Source organism: Rosa chinensis, chromosome 2 (genome assembly GCF_002994745.2).
Source record: "Rosa chinensis cultivar Old Blush chromosome 2, RchiOBHm-V2, whole genome shotgun sequence".
In the NCBI taxonomy this organism is placed as follows: domain Eukaryota; kingdom Viridiplantae; phylum Streptophyta; class Magnoliopsida; order Rosales; family Rosaceae; genus Rosa; species Rosa chinensis.
In genome coordinates, this window is record NC_037089.1 from 80,465,403 (window position 1) to 80,481,935 (window position 16,533).

Below are 16,533 nucleotides of genomic sequence, written 5' to 3' on the forward strand. Positions count from 1 at the left end.
AGAAAAATTGCATTGTGTTTTCTGTCAAATAAAAAAAAAATTGCATTGCATATGATCCTCCTGCATCAATCCGCTCCTCATCATAAATGAACAAAATTATGAAGTAAACTGAGACAGAATGACAGCTTAGCTCAGTTGCATGAATAATGAACAAAAGAGTTGATTTCACTTTTCGATACCAGATGTGTTTGCAGACTCATCAATATTCTCTGCAAAGGACATCCTAGTGTTGTCCACGCTTCGGTCTATAAGCCCAGCAGTCATTCACCATTAGAAAAGTGTAGAGTGATAACAGATTTATAGATATAACAAAACACTATCCGTCAAAAATTCCAAGACATTTGGATTGTCACATCATATGGTCCAAACTAACTAATAAAGGGAAAAGAGAAGAAAAAAGGAGCATCCTAACGAACCAAGCCTTGAGCTGCCTGGGCACCATCTTCAGCGGGCCTGTGAGCTTGAACAGTGCTGATCACATGTGCAATATTGCCCTGAAATGAGAATTTTGTCACTGATTGATACACAGTAGAACAAATTTCAACAAAAGACTGCAAAATGACAACTAAAAGATTAAGCACTGAAGGCAGGCTATTTACCCTCCAAGATGCTAGCTTTGTCTTAAGGGTATGCCATTGCTCCTTGCCAAACACACGCTGAGTAGAGCGGCTGCATACCGAGCATTAAAACAGATTACTCAAATGCGAACTCAGATATGCCAAAAACAATGAACCAGTAAAACATACATTTATTACAAGAAACACAAACTTACGTTACAATTACAACTTCATTCATCTGGTCCATCTTACAGTCCAATAACTTGGCTGTTATAGCCTTAACCACCCATGGTTCCACTTCATCATCAGTAATCTGTCAGAAGAGTGCATAAATATTATTAACAAGATGAGAAAGGAAACCCAGCAGGACCAGAAAAGGTAATCCAAACCAACCTGAAGTGTATCTCTGATGAGACTATAAGGAATTTGCCCCGATTCGTCAGAGCCAAGATCCATCAATGAAATCAACCTCATCTTAGTAATACAATCTTCATGGACCAGACCTGCAAAATGTCAACAAACACCCTCTGTAAGCAATTAGAATACATCTACTGTTGAAGAACACAGCCATAGCCCAGATTTATAAATGATGTGGAACTAAAATTTTACCGTAGCTTTGTAGCAGAGAAGAATTTGCTGCCTGAAACTCCAAGTATGCATCCAGCCTCTGGGTCAAAAATACCTTCAAAAGCTGATATGCCAATGCATGTTTAGCATCCTTCTCCAACTGCACTACAGCAGGCATATCTAGCAAATCACACTGCAATGTAACGATGCACACAAAAATTAATTTTCTGAACAACCAAGCCATGTGGAATTTCTTTCCCAAAGAAAGAAAAATAAGAAACTGGACTAAGGTCCAATAAAAACCAGAAAAACTACCGCAAAAGACAATCCTACTAGAAAGATGCTGAACATCTGAACCATGTACCAATTATCTAGAGGTTTGAAAGGGCTACCTTAAGCCAGCACTTACTCTTGCTTATGACCAATGTCTAAAATCTAAACAAAGACTTATATGTAACTGCAGATGACATTATATAACTAATATGAGGTAACCTGAGTCTACCTCATAAAATTGGAATATATTGAAACAAAAAAACAAAAGAAAAAAAATACAAGTAACTCGGATGAACATGCACAAAGTAGAAATAGGACTAAGAAAGTGCCATGCAACATCTTAGCAATTCCACAAGACATTACAATACCTGAAACATGTCTGGTGTCTTCACAAATTCCACAATTGTGCGAACAGCCTCATCCTTGGCTTGGCTCAAAACATGTGCATCTTCGCCAGAAAATGTTGCCAAGTATTTAGTTAGGAACTTGAAAGACTCCTTTGCCAAGCTGAAAATACAATAAAGAAATAATCAAATATTTTATAACTAATTTAGAAAAGGCGTTTACATAAACATAAAACTTCATAGAAAAGGGATATGCATAGGATACCTTTTATGTTCTTTTAAAACATTAGATATGGTAAGAAATAGCTGCCTCTGGTCTGAGACCCCAATATTCCACTCTTTCAAGAAACTATCTATCTGTTTGAATGAAGGGAGGACATGCTCAGTGACCTTTCCATTGATGGCCAAATTTAGAGCGCTCAAGTAAACAGCAAACCGACTATATGGGTCCTCCAGTAGGTTGTAGAGATTGAACAAACTGTAATAAAAATGATAAACATCAGAAGTACATTCAAAATCATATACGCAAATGTCACAATCACAATGGTGTATTACATCTTTAAGCGTGATGCAGGTTTGTCACTTGGTTGCTGTGTAACCTTTCCAGATATAAGTTCTGCCATCTGACGTATTTCATCTAGACTTTCAGAATTTGTAACAACATTGCAGATAACAGTGAAGATGCACTCAAGATCTGCAAACAAAACAACATGAATTCTTGTATGTTAAACCAAAGATAGATGAATATTGACGATAAAAACAAAACGCTTGTCACCGTTCAACTATCATTTCCTTATTGTTAAGGTTGCAGGAGGTGATCAGTAGTGATCATATGGTCCAATCCTATTACAATTCCCACTGTTGTAAAGACATTAGCAATCTTTGTAACCATAAGGGCTAGGTCACTAACCAAAAAACAGTGGCTAAGCTTGAAGCAAGGATTATTACTATATTGATGCAACAAGGGTAGAAATAAAAACTCCAGACCATCAACCGCATGCAGTTCACATCACTAGCTAAATAGTAGATATGTCATTGTCTCATGCAGTCATGCAACACTGAGCCTCCAACTGCTAAAAGGGCATTAGAAAAACAATAGCTTACAGTACCTTTGTCTGAGACCTTTGATAGTATCACATCAGCTGAAGTTAGCATAAGTGACACCAAATCGAACCACCTGGCATTTTTCACACATTGTATGGCTTCGTCACAGAGTCTTTTAACATGCTCGTCCGCAACCTGCAGATAATTACGACATAGATAAATAACCGACTCCAATCGGAATTTACATTCTTCTATCAGGCACATGAGTGACATGCATACTGCTGTAAAAAGTCCAAATTGGTTCATTTGTTTTCTTCTTTTGTTCTAAAAAAAAAAAAAATCTAGCTTAAACCATACTTTCACCACGAAACAAAGGAATGCCTATTACGAATCCCTCGAATTCTTTGCAGCTATTTCACTGTCTCTAAGATTCTTACCACACAATCATATCAATCAATACTCACTACATCTGCTAAGATTGCTCTTTTTAATCGATGCGTATACAATTCTACTTCTTTTCAACGTTTTTTCAGGTCAGGATTTAACGAAGAAGATGAAATCCATGAAATTTGAAAGACAGAGAGGGCTTTTGAAGGAGGAAAGAAAGGAGGAGGTACCTCAGCGCCGGCGTCGGCCCAGGCTTGCTCGGAGGCGTATCGGACGACGGCGAGAGCTGGATCTTCCTCGGAGGTCGGGACTATCGTCGTCATTGTTGAAGCTCTCTGCAGCTGCGATTGGGTTTTTCTCTTTCTTTCGCAGCAGCTTCAAAACCCTAGATAACGCTACCTCAAGAGAGTCGTTTATTGACGGCTGTTATCGTCTATAATTTTACGGGGAATCATATTCTGTGGTTTAGGGCTTTACTTTTCTAATCTTCGGCCCATATTATTTAACTTTCAATTAGGCCCATGATGTGCTCATTGCTAGTTCTAGCCTAGAACGGTGGTCTGGGTTCGTTCGGTTTGAAATTTTTTGGCCGGAACTGGCCACCTTGATTTCAATCTTATCAAGAATCAGAAAATGGTGGTATTGAATGACTCATTGCTACCCAAATTGACGAAAACTGAATCAAATCTATCGGTGCTATTCATGACCATTTCAGTTTTTAGGTGCTGAAAAAGTGAAATGTTCAATCCTTGCTAGTCGTCCTACATTGTTATAAAAACTTGATCGTTAATTCATTACACTTTCCGTTACCTAAATATTCAGGAAATAAAAACTACTTAACATATCATAACCGTGAATCATTATACTGACAATAGCATTACTATTGTAAGTTAAATCTACGCTAACAAACTTTCGGACTTCGATTCACTCAGTGGTCAAATACAATTTTTATTTTACTACAAAATTGTGTTTCCCTGTTGGACATTTCTTTGTTGATCTTGATCAACAAGAAAAGACGATCTCATTTGCTCTGCGATTGTACAATAGTGCAATGCAGTCGTTTTAAAGTACAACTAGTTCATATAATCATATTTAGAGTGCATGCAATTAGCACGGTTAAACCTAACAAAATGTTAAATACATTTTTGAACTTTGCTTCCATTAAATACTCGGAATTTGTAGAATACTTCATATACTACAAGATTTGGTTGTCATTTTATCAACACAGCTCAATTTTTTATGTTTGCTCCTAATCCACCATAGTGACCATACTGGCCGGACTCAACAATAAATATTCACAATTCTAGATATCCAGATGTGTTCATATATAATGCATCACTTGAATCACGATGAAGTTTCAATCAACAAAACCAGTACTGGTAGCAAACTGAATGAGCTATCATCGAGTTGGTGCGTTATGATTCATTAAGACCGAAAGACAAAGAAGAACTACAGAACTAGTGCATTTTGCAGTTGCTTTAAGTAATGAAAATCCAGGGACCAGGGTGAAGCAAATATGTCCAAACACAAGAATCCCATTGTACACGTACACTTACATCATGTATTTGTCATTAAGATTTAGTTCACAGTTTCATTGTATAAAACTATAAACTTCGATTTTTCTGGGATATATAATGTTACACATTATCCGCTCTAAAACTCAGCTGCTGAGTGCTGATGCATTATTCAGAAGCAAGAATCATTTCCCATCACTACCGCCAAACAAGTATCCGAGGGACGATCCACCTCCCGGGGCTGAATGAACCTTCCTAGATGGTCGATCCTGCATTAACATAAAGATCCAATTTTCATTCAAAAGTACTAACATTCATGAAACAAGATGATTAAAAATGTTGATACCAAACCAAACTAAGGAAAAACACTTGACTAAGATTATATACCGTGATGAAGTTGCCACAGTTCTGGCCATCCAAACGCAAGTAATTATTTGTGGGATTGCTCTGAATGCCTGCTGGAACATTCTTGTCAATTGGATTTGTAGCAGGAGCACTAGTCTTTTTCGGAGACGGTATTGTGTTTGTGGGATTGCTTGCAGCTGGGATTTGCTTATCAACTGCATCCCTTTTTGTGGGAATGCCTGCTGGAGGTTGCATTTCAATTGGTATCGAGCTAGCAGAAGAAGTCCTATTCAGAGAACGAGTGTTGTTTCGAACAGGCTCTGCTCCACCTCCAAACAAGTATCCCAATGAACTTTGTCCACCACCACAGCTGACTCCGCGGCCCATTGTTTGGTTATGTTCAGCAAGAAATCCTAAACAAATATGTCATTTCATCAATGAGAACGTAATGAAGATTTCGTATATGATTGAAATTTCATCAAGAACTTGTCGGAGGGATCACAAGAAAGACTCAAAGAGAATTTAAAATTTACAGTAAGTTGAAACCATTAATTGCTGGTCCAATTTTCTTCATAAACAAGGTCTGGCAACAAATCACATGGAAAATAATTGCAGTATTCCATAGGTAATCAATAATTGTTACCAGCAGAACATTGAATGATAAACAGGTATTGAAAAAGGAGTCATAATCAAGAATCCAGAGGAAGACAGATCAAAATATTAGATTACAGAAGTACAAGCATTACATTTATAGGGACTAATAAGATCCCTAATTTTCCTTGAGAAAGAAACAACAGATTTAACATGAAAAATAAGTCGAAATTCGAAACTCAAAAGGATGTGATTTTTGTTCAGATTGCATACTTTGTTCTTGCTTTTTCTGGGACCAAACTTTTGGAGCCAATTGTCAGGAGAAACAGACTCTTCTGAAACTAATGATTCAGAATTTGTATACTCGGTATTTAAATTATGGTTTGTAGACGTGGTCAATTTCTGAGATGGCAAAATCAGTTCGGCTAAGATAAGCGCCAATGCAGTTGGGCTTTGTCCGTCACGTGGGCCCATAGCCCCATGATACTTGTTGTTTGTTTGTTTTTTTTTTTTTTTTTTTTTTGGTACTAATAATTGGCGGTGATGGGAAACTTTTTTACTCACACCACGGAAAAAAAGATTTCAACCGCAGAGCGAGGAGTTAATGAGTTATATATTCTTAACCACTAAAGTTACATTTCTCCAACAGAACGCGGGAACTTTCTTGTTAATGAAGCTAAGCGATAACTTCACATGTAAAAATGGTAAACATCCAAGTTTGCAACGTGGAACTGGGGAACTTTGGCGTAGAGATGATGTGAGAAACCAATTTGGCATTCTGGATGTTAACAACAATACTCTAAATTGATATGTGCATTAGTTTGATATACAATCGCCCTCCATGATACATGCTTCTGTGCACTTCTTGAAATGAAAATTTTCAGCAGCATAAATATGAACACTCCGGTATGTCACGTCATTCCCAGTCCCCAGGGAGAAAAAACACCTCAAAGAACATGTGAAGATATCTCGTGTTATCAAATGAACACTCGCACAACAATTTCACTCCTATGTGCATTTACATGCTTTGCAATCCTCTCTAATGCAATTGCATAAATTACTGATGATTTCAGTGGCTTTTTCTATTGTGTCAGCAGAACTTCATTAGCCATCTACCATAAAAAGCATTTCTACGGTGAAGAAATCTTTGAGATCTCTACCAATAACTTGTGCAGTGCTTGAGGCTTTGAGAAGAAAGGTGAGTGATCAGCGCCTTTTAACCGCAGAACCTGTTCAGGGGGGCTTGCATTTATCATGCTCTCTTGGACTGTGACGGGTATGGCATTGTCTTCTAATGTTTCTATATAAAACCGCCTAACTGATCCATATTTCGAATCAGAAAGTGAAACTTTCTCCAGGACTGGGGCAAATGGAATCGGTCTCATTGAAACAGATGCCAATGCAACATCCTAGATTGGAAGAAGCAAAACATAAGTGAGTGGAACTGATTAGGGAAATGGAGCAACCAGCATACATGCACGCATGCGTAGTCCAAAATGGATTAGAAGGACCTCGAACTTTTATTTGTATGTTGCAAAACAAAATTGTGCATACCTTGGAAGGACTTTGGTTGAATAACAAATCCTTCAACATTGATTTATCTAGATCAATAGCAGTTGGAGGCTGATTATTCCCATTTGCATACAAAAATATCTGAGCCTGTCGCATAAGATCATCTGAAGTTGCCTGCAATAATGCTAAGCATTAGTCATTCAATCAATCTATATAGAAACATTCCGGGATTATTATGATAAGCACCCATAAAATCCCATCCCTTAATTCCCTCAGTCTTGGAAATGCAAGGATTAAGGTACCCTTATCAGCTCTACAAATAATTGAGCTGCACTTTCAATCCCAACAAAGGTTTTTCAACATTGCAACATTGCGCTTTCAATCCCAAAAAAAACAACAACAAAACTAAACAAAACAAATTTGAAGAGAAAAAGGCCGAGAGAAAACCTGTTGGGAGAACGTATCAAGGGTGCTCTGTCCATTTTTCAACATTGCAGCAGCAAGAAAAATGGCTTTCGCAACTTTAGATGGAAACAACTCCATTGCATACGATATGCACGCGCCACCAAAATCATGGCCCACCAAGATCACCTACATAATATAAAAACGAAGTTCAAAACAGAGAGGAAGTTATAAACTCAAGAATTACAGTAGCTTCTGTACCAAATATAGCTCATATGTAAACCCAACATACTTGGACAGATGATTCTGAAATGCTACGTGCAACAATAAGCTAACAGTTATCTGACCATTATCTGTTGACAAAATATACACTCTGATGCAGAGACAGCTCTGGTAAGTAGGTCTACAAAACAGCAGGACCCCTTTCAAATATAGCTTAGATACCCCTGTGCTTCAGTTTCATCATATCAGTTTGTCCCATTATCATTTTTTTTTTCTATTTTCTTTTATGTGTGACTCGAGCAACCCAAAAGAGAGGATCTCAAATTCATAAACTTGACTCATGATAGGCATGCTTTAATTATCAACAATTTGAACACATGGTCAAAGATAGCAATGAATATTAAGCAGTACAACATCTTGATTTCACCAAAACTCTCGAGAGGCCAAGGTAAGAAAACCAAGCTAAAACAGCAGCACATATACATATTGAAATGCGATTAGGGACGAGAAAGTTGATCGGAAGACAATTCAATTTACCTTTTTTCCATCAGGAAGCTTTTCAAGAAAATCAGTAAGAGGCTTCACATATTCTGAAAGACTTGCAATGGTGTTTGTATCAGATGAATGAATTCCAGAACCAGTTAAGTCTATGGCATTAACTTTATAACCACTCTCTTCTAGAAGTGCAATGGTTTTATACCAACACCAAGCACCAAACCCGCCTCCATGTACAAGAACAAAGTGGTTGGTCTCAAGATCATCAATCTTTACATCCTATCAAAACACAAACAAAAAAATATTAGGAGCCAGTTAAACACATTCCTCCAAATGTTAGTGAAACGGACCACAGTTAAACAATCTCAACAGAGGAATTGAACACAACAACAAAAGGTGCACCACCCTGATTGGCAAATCAAATTGATCCTTTTTGGATTTCTAATTCTCTTTAATAAGTCCATGTTCATGTTAAAAGATATACTCTCTAATAATTTTAAGCCAAATTTATGACTGGACCCTGTCATAGTAACAATAAGCTTAAAACCACGAGTTCCTCACATCAAAATAAAAATCAGCACGCCTAACTAAATGATAAGTAATGCAAAAATTTAGTTAAAGCAAAATTCCATTTTCCTTTGCATATACAAATGCATACACACAAATCGAGGACTACACAGAAACAGACATCCATGTGTCTGTACACGTGTATGAAGAGATAGCACAATCTAATCACAAATGAAAATTACCGTCCTGGTTATAGATAACTACTCTGAAAGCAAAGTTTCAACCTTTTAAGCCATCATTTATTTCTTCCCAACAACAAAAGAACCCAAATTTTTCAAAAACCATAATGACCCAACTAGATTACAAACCTCATTACAAAACTCCATAACCACTCAAAATCCCTCAATCACGAAAATGACGTACTACAATACAAACTCATCAATTCCATAATCAAAAGCTACATCCCAAAAAACCCAAAAATAGAGCCCAACAAAACTACATACACAACGACACAAAATCCAAATGTTAAGTTGGTGTTACCCAAAATTAGCTAAAACCCTATAAACCCTCACCTGGTTCACAAGCTGGTGCGGCTGGAGCAGCGGGTCGGTTAAGGACCGAGCCCGAGTGCTGGAGCTACGTGGCAAGACGTTGCTGTTGCCCTTCTTGGAGCTGGAGTTGTTATTATTGGGGTAGCGCAGGGATGTGGAGCGATCAAACGGCAAAGAACCGCCGCCGTTTTGCTGGTGCTGCTGGAAGAGGATCGCGGCGGCGAGAGCCTGTTCTTGGAGGAGAGCGTCATCCGGGTTTTGTTTGCGGGAGGATCGGATCCGGGTCCAGCGGGTGCTGGAGTTGGGTACGGGCGGCGGGTTCGGGAGGCGCTTAATGGGCTTTTTCTTGAGGGGGGGTTTGGGGGCAAGGATGGCGCAGAGGTTGCCCATTTGGGTTTAGTGGTGGTGGTGCATGGAGAGAGAGAGAGGGAGTGAAAGGTTGAGACTTTGGAGAGAGGAGGGGTAAAAAGTGAAGGTGGTGAAGTGTTGAAGAGGAAAAGAGAGAGAGAGGTGGTGGCAAGTTGGAAGAGCAGGGTGGAGAAGGTGGAGAAAGAAAAAGAGGGAGGTGTGAGTGAGTTGGGTGAATGGGGGCGTTGAGACTTGAGACTTTGAAAAGTTGAAACTTTGAAACGTATATATAGAGTTAGAGAAGGGTGGTGTGGAAAATGGTAACTACTTTTTCTTTTGGTCAGAAAATGGAAACTACCATGGGCTTTCTACTTTGGAGTTTGGGTAAACATTCTTTGTTTTTTTATTAACTCAAAAAAAAAATTTATTTCTAAATATTTCAAACTTGATATATATATAAAATGTTCAGCTCATCAGTTATTGACTAAGAAAATAATGTTCAACCACCCTTGGATGTAAATCCAATGACAGAAAGAATTATTATTAAGTTGAGGTGTTTTGTTTTCCACCCTTGGATGTAAATCTAAGAGTTATTGAGCATAAATTCTTGGGTCAGCAACTGACCAGGTGAACACTACTATGATATATATATATATATATATATATCATATATTTATGTCTATCTTAGTCGATTTACTACCCCTATGGTGACTCGAACTCAGGACTTGGATCTTAGGTAGTGGGTGCTCTAACTACTGAGCTAACACCACTTCGTCCAGCTCTAGTCATCGTGAAAAGTTGGAATCTACCGGTTTATAACAAAAGTAAAAGCTATTAAATATAATTTTAACTATATTTCTTTATTCTAATACTAGTCTCTTAACATGTGCTCCGCACATGTCAATTGGCTTTTATTTGTTTTTTTTTTTAATTAAAAAAGTTACTGTATTTCTCTCCTAATTTTAGGGAAGTTTCTCCTTTTTTCATGGGAGGTATTGCAATTTTTTTCAAATGTGATATAGTTGATTGACTATCTTATGCTCATATAAAAATAATTTGTTTATTAATATTTATAGTATGTGAGGGCATTTACGGTAGTTCAAAAATTTAACCATTCTCTTAAGAATTGGCTTAATTATATAAGATGTATGTCTTTTTAAGTTATTTATTCGAAAAATCTAATTTTAAATGCAGAAAAAATGGGTGTGCATTTAGGGATGTGTGGATAAAAAATTTCTTAACTAAACTACAACAACAATAAAAAAGAAATACAAGGGATCGAAGTAAACTTGGAGAGACCGTACAACATTAGTGAAAATAAATGTGGGAAGACTCGTTTGGTCTCAATCAATACGACATGAGCGAAAGTGAAAATTAAAATAATTCATTGGGTATCGATTACAGAAATCAAAAATAAATTGTGAAACTAAATCCATCCAAACTAAAATTGAGAAGTAGTTTTTGGTTCACTCACATAATAAATGGGTGGAACAAAATTGCAAGCAATATTAACTACTCAAGAACATGTATTTATAACCACGTGGTGTGGTGTGTTGGTCGAATGGCCTAGTCTGGAACCCCCAGGTCTAGCGTTCGAATCCCAGCTCCATCCCGTGGCTAGCAGATTTGAGGGACCCTTTGGGTTCGTGCGTCTGCGGTGCAGTGGATTACTCTGGCTTTGCCAGGCTTTCGCCGCAATGTCGGTGCAGGTGTCCTGGCGCTGGGATACCACTGCATGGGTGTGTGAGTTACTAACAACTAACCCGATCAAAAAAAAAATGTATTTATAGTTTTTTTTTTCTTTTCTAATTTGTAGAAATAGATGGTTAATTTCAGAACATTTAGTTTTCATGCAATCCAGATTGATGGGGTTAACTTAATTAACAAATGGTAGAGATTGTAGTTGTCTAACTTGTTTATTGCACCAGAAATCCCCACCCTAAACTCTCCCTAGGAAGTGCCTCACAACGTACCCATCCTCACCATAACGTGGAAGCCAGTAACTCGAAGCATCATTTTTAAGTTAATTTAAAACTTCAGTTATCTCACTTATCTGTAAAACCCTCTAATTAGTTTCTGGAATATTAAAGAAATGATATAGCTATACCTAGCTAGTTAAGGAAACGAATCTAGCTAATAAACTAGGTAATTATTATTGTTTTTCCTAACATAACACCAGTAGTTAACGTTCATGTGGAGAATCAGAAGCCTAGCTATAGACAAGTAAATTCCAATTAATGGACTTTGCTATTGGCCTCTCTATATTTAGGGCTCTCGCTACTTATACAACTCTGAAGAATATTTGGTACTAAAATTTAAGAGATGGTACTATGAATAGATAGATATAGGTAGCAATACTTATCGACTTAAACCTAATTACTTAAACAGCATGCACGCAGGACGGCGATGTCTTAGGAAAACGACCAGTCTTGGCATTTCCGGTGAGCATTTAACTCCACCTGTCAACAAAGATCGGTGCTTAATTAATTTTAGTTAGCTGCGAATCTAGCAAGTTCAGTATGCAATGACCAGCAATTCCTTTTATGACAACAGCGATTAAATTAGGTTTCCTATCTATAATATATATGTTGACTTCTGCCAATTATTTCAACATGGATCAGTTAAGGTTTAGGGTTTAGGGGCTTTGTCGAAACCTTGAAGGCAGGCAGAAGAGAGTCAAGAGACATTACTATCTGCGGGACTAGTCTATGAATAAGACAGTAAGTTCTCCTAGCTACGTACTCTACTTTACCACAGATAGCTTGTCAATTAAACTTAATTAGTCACTTGATGAGCAATTGAAAAAGGTATGGTTTTTATGGAAAATATAGATGAATATTGGTAATTATAACGATCGCATTGACTTCATGATAACAACTTCTGAGTACTGAGAATGAGAAAAATGACAACAGGAAGGGGGAGGAGAGGGATGGATGGGAAGGATGTTATAAATGTACGGTAACTTTCTAGCTAGTCTAGCACAAGAGCATGCAGCAAATTATTACGACGAACTTTGATTTCTATTCCCTAGCTAGCTAGTTTTTTTTTTCTTTCTTTCTTTTGGCCAAATTACCTAATCATTTCTGGTGTGTTTAAACGTTACCTACCACATTTTAGAGTTAGGATGAGGACTTTTCATCAATTACCTATTACCTATTAATGTTGAACGTGAATGAGATCTCACGTTCGAATCTATTCTCTCCAACTTATATATAAACCAATAAAAGAGATGGAGTTTAATTTGCATTTCAAACATATATTTTTTGTGTTAATTAATTATATATATTCAATTTCCAGAAATTTATTAACTCGATCATCTCATTAATCATAAAGAAGGAATTGAAGATATTGTATTCTTTTATTGTTGTCAGTTGTTAGATGAGTAGCATCATTGCTTGGTTTGTTATAAATTAAATGAAAGTTGTTCTTTTTGGTCTGATATATAAATGAAGTGGGTTGGATCCTGAATTCATTTGAATATCGTCCTGCAATATGCAATCTGCAATACTACAGTACTACTTGTGTTTCTTTTCCTCTCTTTTTTAAGCAAGGAAGGCATGAGGTGGTCGAAAGTATTGATTGCAGATCGATTTCATATATAAATGTCCCAACTGTTTGCATATGATCTAGCCCTATTCAATTCATCCATCTCTCAGTAGTCAGTACTCGTCCTTGCCAACCCCAGTTGATTATTTCTTTTATATAGAAATTTAATTACTTTCACTTTGTGAAATATGAAAGCACGGTATGATTGATGGGTAAGCTTGTCCACGATTCATATAAATTCTGGACCACTTCTTCTTCTTTAGTTCTTTTTGATTCCGTTGGGGCTTTTTGCAACTGGAGAGAATGATGCCTTGTGCTTAGCAAAGCATAGTTACTTACTAGCTACCTAGCCAGCTTCACTCCGCAGATCGATGACGAGAATATTTTATATGTATAGGCAGTACTAATCAAGCTAAATCTGGACAATTATATGTTGAAAGGTTAAGCATGAAGGATATGATCATGCTATATATGAATGCATATTATATGCACAGGATCATAGTAATCTTGAGCACGCTTGAACTTTAAGAGTTTGAGCAACCAATGATGTACTCATGAACATATCTAGGTTTAGCAGGTTTCTTGGTATGATCATCCTCCAATTCACTAGTGCCTTTTGCTCTTAACTTATATCTTGAATACTAAGCATCTGTTTGACCTGTGGTCCAAAATTGCTAGCTACGATCGATCCACCGTCATATTAGAAAAAGTTGGACCATGTTTGCATTTGAGGCATCAATAACAATCATCATTCCAAGTTTGCATCTCAAGAAGTGGGCTAGCAGTGGAAATGTACTTTCACAATCATATCATGATCATCCATGATTAAGTTATCTTTCTAGTAGTCTAATTAACTAGGCAAGCTCGATCATTCGGTTAGTTTTCTTGTTTTACTATTTGCTATATATCCCTAGCTTGAACCATATAGGACATAGATTGCATAAGCTTGGATCGATGGAGGCTAGGTATAGGTCAAATTGGCGTATAGACATATTCTCAACCGCCTTTTCAATCGGAAGAAATATTATTGGATAATACTATTTCATCTTTTTGTTGTCCTTCAACTTGATTGACCTTTTTTTGTCATTGAAAGGCTCTCATTGGTCATGTTTGTTCAAAATTAATGTTTTTACTTGATTGACCTTCACATGTTAGACACGTGATTTTTTACTTAAGCTGCCACTTGACATTTCTAAGCTGCCGTTAGAGTCAATAGTAGTTTTTTTTTCTTCGAAATACAAAAAAAATTACAAAATAGAACCCCCAACACAACCTAAACTAAGAATTTAAAAAAGAAAACATGATTAGCAGACAGAGGAAGAGACGTTGCTCCAAACTTAAGAAGCTTAGAATCTCCTTCTACCTCCAGGTTAAGAAATCCATGAATAGCTGCAGCATGCAGACCTGATCGTAAAGCTAGCGCTTCACTAAGAAGAACATCATTACAACCCAAATTGTTTGGAGCTGCTAACACCGGATTACCATTTGTATTTCTAAACAAACCACCACTGCTATTATTATGAAGAACGAAACCATTAAAATTTAATTTGAAAGAACCTCGGTTCGGAGGCTTCCATCTAATAATTTCTTTAGAAGCATGTTTCTGAGGGGGGTTTAGGATTACATCTAGTAATTAAAATCAGTAAACATGGTTAAAGCTGCATAAAATATTTGAATAGGTAAGGACAATTTACCTCTAAAAATAGCATCATTTCTAGCTTTCCACAAACGATAAGCAGTAATAAGAGCAATGAAAAAGGAATCATCTTTGAGAGAAGATAAATGATCCAGCCAGTCAACAAAACAGTAATGCCAATCCTCAAAAGAGAAAGAAGGAAAACTTCTTTGCCAAACCTGTCTAGTAAAAGAGCAATGAAAGAAAAGATGATCTAGTGTTTCAATATCAGAGTGACAAAACTGACCAAATCTATCATAATTAGAAAAAAAATCTTATATCTAGTAAGAGCAAGTCCACCCGTAGTCAAGAAATGTCAAGGTCGAAAAGTTAAGGTGTCGACCAGTCAAGAAACTGTTCACTGCTACTGGACATGGGTTTCCACCCGTTCTGTTTCTTGACCAGTCAGTTTTACTGTTCATTGATTTTTTTTTTTAATATTTATTATTATTATTATTATTATTATTTTATAATTGGAAAATTGAAATAGATTTGATGTAAAAAGATGGTAATAATGGAGATTTATGGATAATTACTATCATAATTCTGATTGTTATAGCTTTTCGAATTGATTTTATTTTTGAAACGAACTTTATTTAGGGGGGTCTCAAAAATTGACTTTTTATACATACATAATTTGAAAAAAACTTCATTCATGAAAGTTATAGAGATAGTCTATACGAGTTCGTGCATGTATGGAACGCAAAAATCGGAGTTAGTATGAATTAGATATGAATTTTTGAAAATTTTCTATAAATTACAAAAATTTCTAGTCCTTTTTCATAAGGACATATTTTTCCTATTTTCTTCACTTTCACCCCTGAAACTCTCTCTTCTCTCTCCTCCGCATCTCCTCAGACCCGCCAGGTCGCGACCGACCCAACCCGAGTTTTCGGGCGCCATCCTGTGTCCTCCGGCCGCGGACCCGGGCCATACGGACTCACCTCGGCTCGCTCGTCCTTCCCACGATGGTGCCTCACCTCACCACGCAACCCAGAAGGAGATCGAAGGCCTACCATAGCGGTGCGACATGACCCGACCGAAATTCCAGTTTTCCGGCATCCTCTCTGGGACTAGGGTAGACGCGGTCTGCTCGCTGGCGCTTCCTCATTCGTCCGTGTCCTCCACACTTCCTCTCCTCCTCGTCTCTCTCTGCGTGTCCGTGGCTGACGTCAGCTCGGCGAGCCTGGTCAGGAAATATGTCAAGGCTTTGCTTTTTTTCTTGGCCTCGGTCAAGGAAAGCCAAACCTTGGCTAGGCAAGATTGGGCCGGTGGAGGGATGATTTTCCCCTTGACCGGTCAACACATCATCAATCCTTACTGGTGCCCGGTCAAAACTACACCGGTGAACTTGGCCTAAGTAACCTTTGCCTGAAGTTGTTTTGATTTTGGGAGGAATAATAACTTTCCACATTTTCAACAATAGCCCAACTTTAGAATGTTGAGAAAGCAAGTGAGAAGCAGAGTGTGTGGATAGTAGCTAGAGTCCAAAGGACATGGGTGGGCAAGCAATTTGACGCAGGGGACGTAGTAAAAGAAAAACTTATGTTAAGTGGACCATTCATTCATCAAAATATCTTTGCTATATGGATCAATACCTTACATGAATATATATAAGTAGCTGGGCCGGGTCTGGTTTGATTTTGATTACTA

The 16,533-nt window shown here is 37.5% G+C and overlaps 3 protein-coding genes across 3 annotated transcripts; all 3 read right to left on the minus strand.

Annotated features, from left to right (window-relative positions):
- Positions 1-135: 135 nt before the first annotated feature.
- Positions 136-3,612, minus strand: LOC112187406 (eukaryotic translation initiation factor 3 subunit M). Its single transcript, XM_024326173.2, has 10 exons — positions 3,403-3,612; positions 2,851-2,980; positions 2,297-2,435; positions 2,007-2,219; positions 1,766-1,904; positions 1,167-1,317; positions 951-1,060; positions 773-870; positions 600-669; positions 136-494 (listed from the first exon to the last, which is right to left on the minus strand). The coding sequence occupies exons 1-10, from the start codon at positions 3,493-3,495 to the stop codon at positions 408-410; spliced, it is 1,230 nt and encodes a 409-aa protein (XP_024181941.1). The 5' UTR covers positions 3,496-3,612; the 3' UTR covers positions 136-407.
- A 997-nt stretch (positions 3,613-4,609) lies between these two features.
- LOC112189660 (protein SPIRAL1-like 2) lies at positions 4,610-6,069 on the minus strand. Its single transcript, XM_024329008.2, has 3 exons — positions 5,896-6,069; positions 5,074-5,444; positions 4,610-4,955 (listed from the first exon to the last, which is right to left on the minus strand). The coding sequence occupies exons 2-3, from the start codon at positions 5,416-5,418 to the stop codon at positions 4,872-4,874; spliced, it is 429 nt and encodes a 142-aa protein (XP_024184776.1). The 5' UTR covers positions 5,419-5,444; positions 5,896-6,069; the 3' UTR covers positions 4,610-4,871.
- Positions 6,070-6,380: 311 nt separating this feature from the next.
- LOC112189659 (putative methylesterase 11, chloroplastic) lies at positions 6,381-9,912 on the minus strand. Its single transcript, XM_024329007.2, has 5 exons — positions 9,333-9,912; positions 8,296-8,532; positions 7,582-7,725; positions 7,177-7,308; positions 6,381-7,031 (listed from the first exon to the last, which is right to left on the minus strand). The coding sequence occupies exons 1-5, from the start codon at positions 9,699-9,701 to the stop codon at positions 6,753-6,755; spliced, it is 1,161 nt and encodes a 386-aa protein (XP_024184775.1). The 5' UTR covers positions 9,702-9,912; the 3' UTR covers positions 6,381-6,752.
- Between the last annotated feature and the right edge of the window lie 6,621 nt (positions 9,913-16,533).

Bases quoted from the DNA above. Each gene is read 5' to 3' on its own strand.
- LOC112189660 (XM_024329008.2), bottom strand. From the start codon at position 5,418: ATGGGCCGCGGAGTCAGCTGTGGTGGTGGACAAAGTTCATTGGGATAC. The intron at 4,956-5,073 runs GTATATAATCTT...ATGTTAATGCAG, and splicing joins ACTGTGGCAACTTCATCACG to GATCGACCATCTAGGAAGGT.
- LOC112187406 (XM_024326173.2), bottom strand. From the start codon at position 3,495: ATGACGACGATAGTCCCGACCTCCGAGGAAGATCCAGCTCTCGCCGTC. The intron at 2,436-2,850 runs GTACTGTAAGCT...TTTTGTTTGCAG, and splicing joins ATCAAAGGTCTCAGACAAAG to ATCTTGAGTGCATCTTCACT. The intron at 1,061-1,166 runs GTAAAATTTTAG...GACATTTTGCAG, and splicing joins TTCTCTGCTACAAAGCTACG to GTCTGGTCCATGAAGATTGT.
- LOC112189659 (XM_024329007.2), bottom strand. From the start codon at position 9,701: ATGGGCAACCTCTGCGCCATCCTTGCCCCCAAACCCCCCCTCAAGAAA. The intron at 7,726-8,295 runs GTAAATTGAATT...TATATTATGTAG, and splicing joins AGCTTCCTGATGGAAAAAAG to GTGATCTTGGTGGGCCATGA. The intron at 7,309-7,581 runs GTTTTCTCTCGG...GCATTATTGCAG, and splicing joins TTGATACGTTCTCCCAACAG to GCAACTTCAGATGATCTTAT.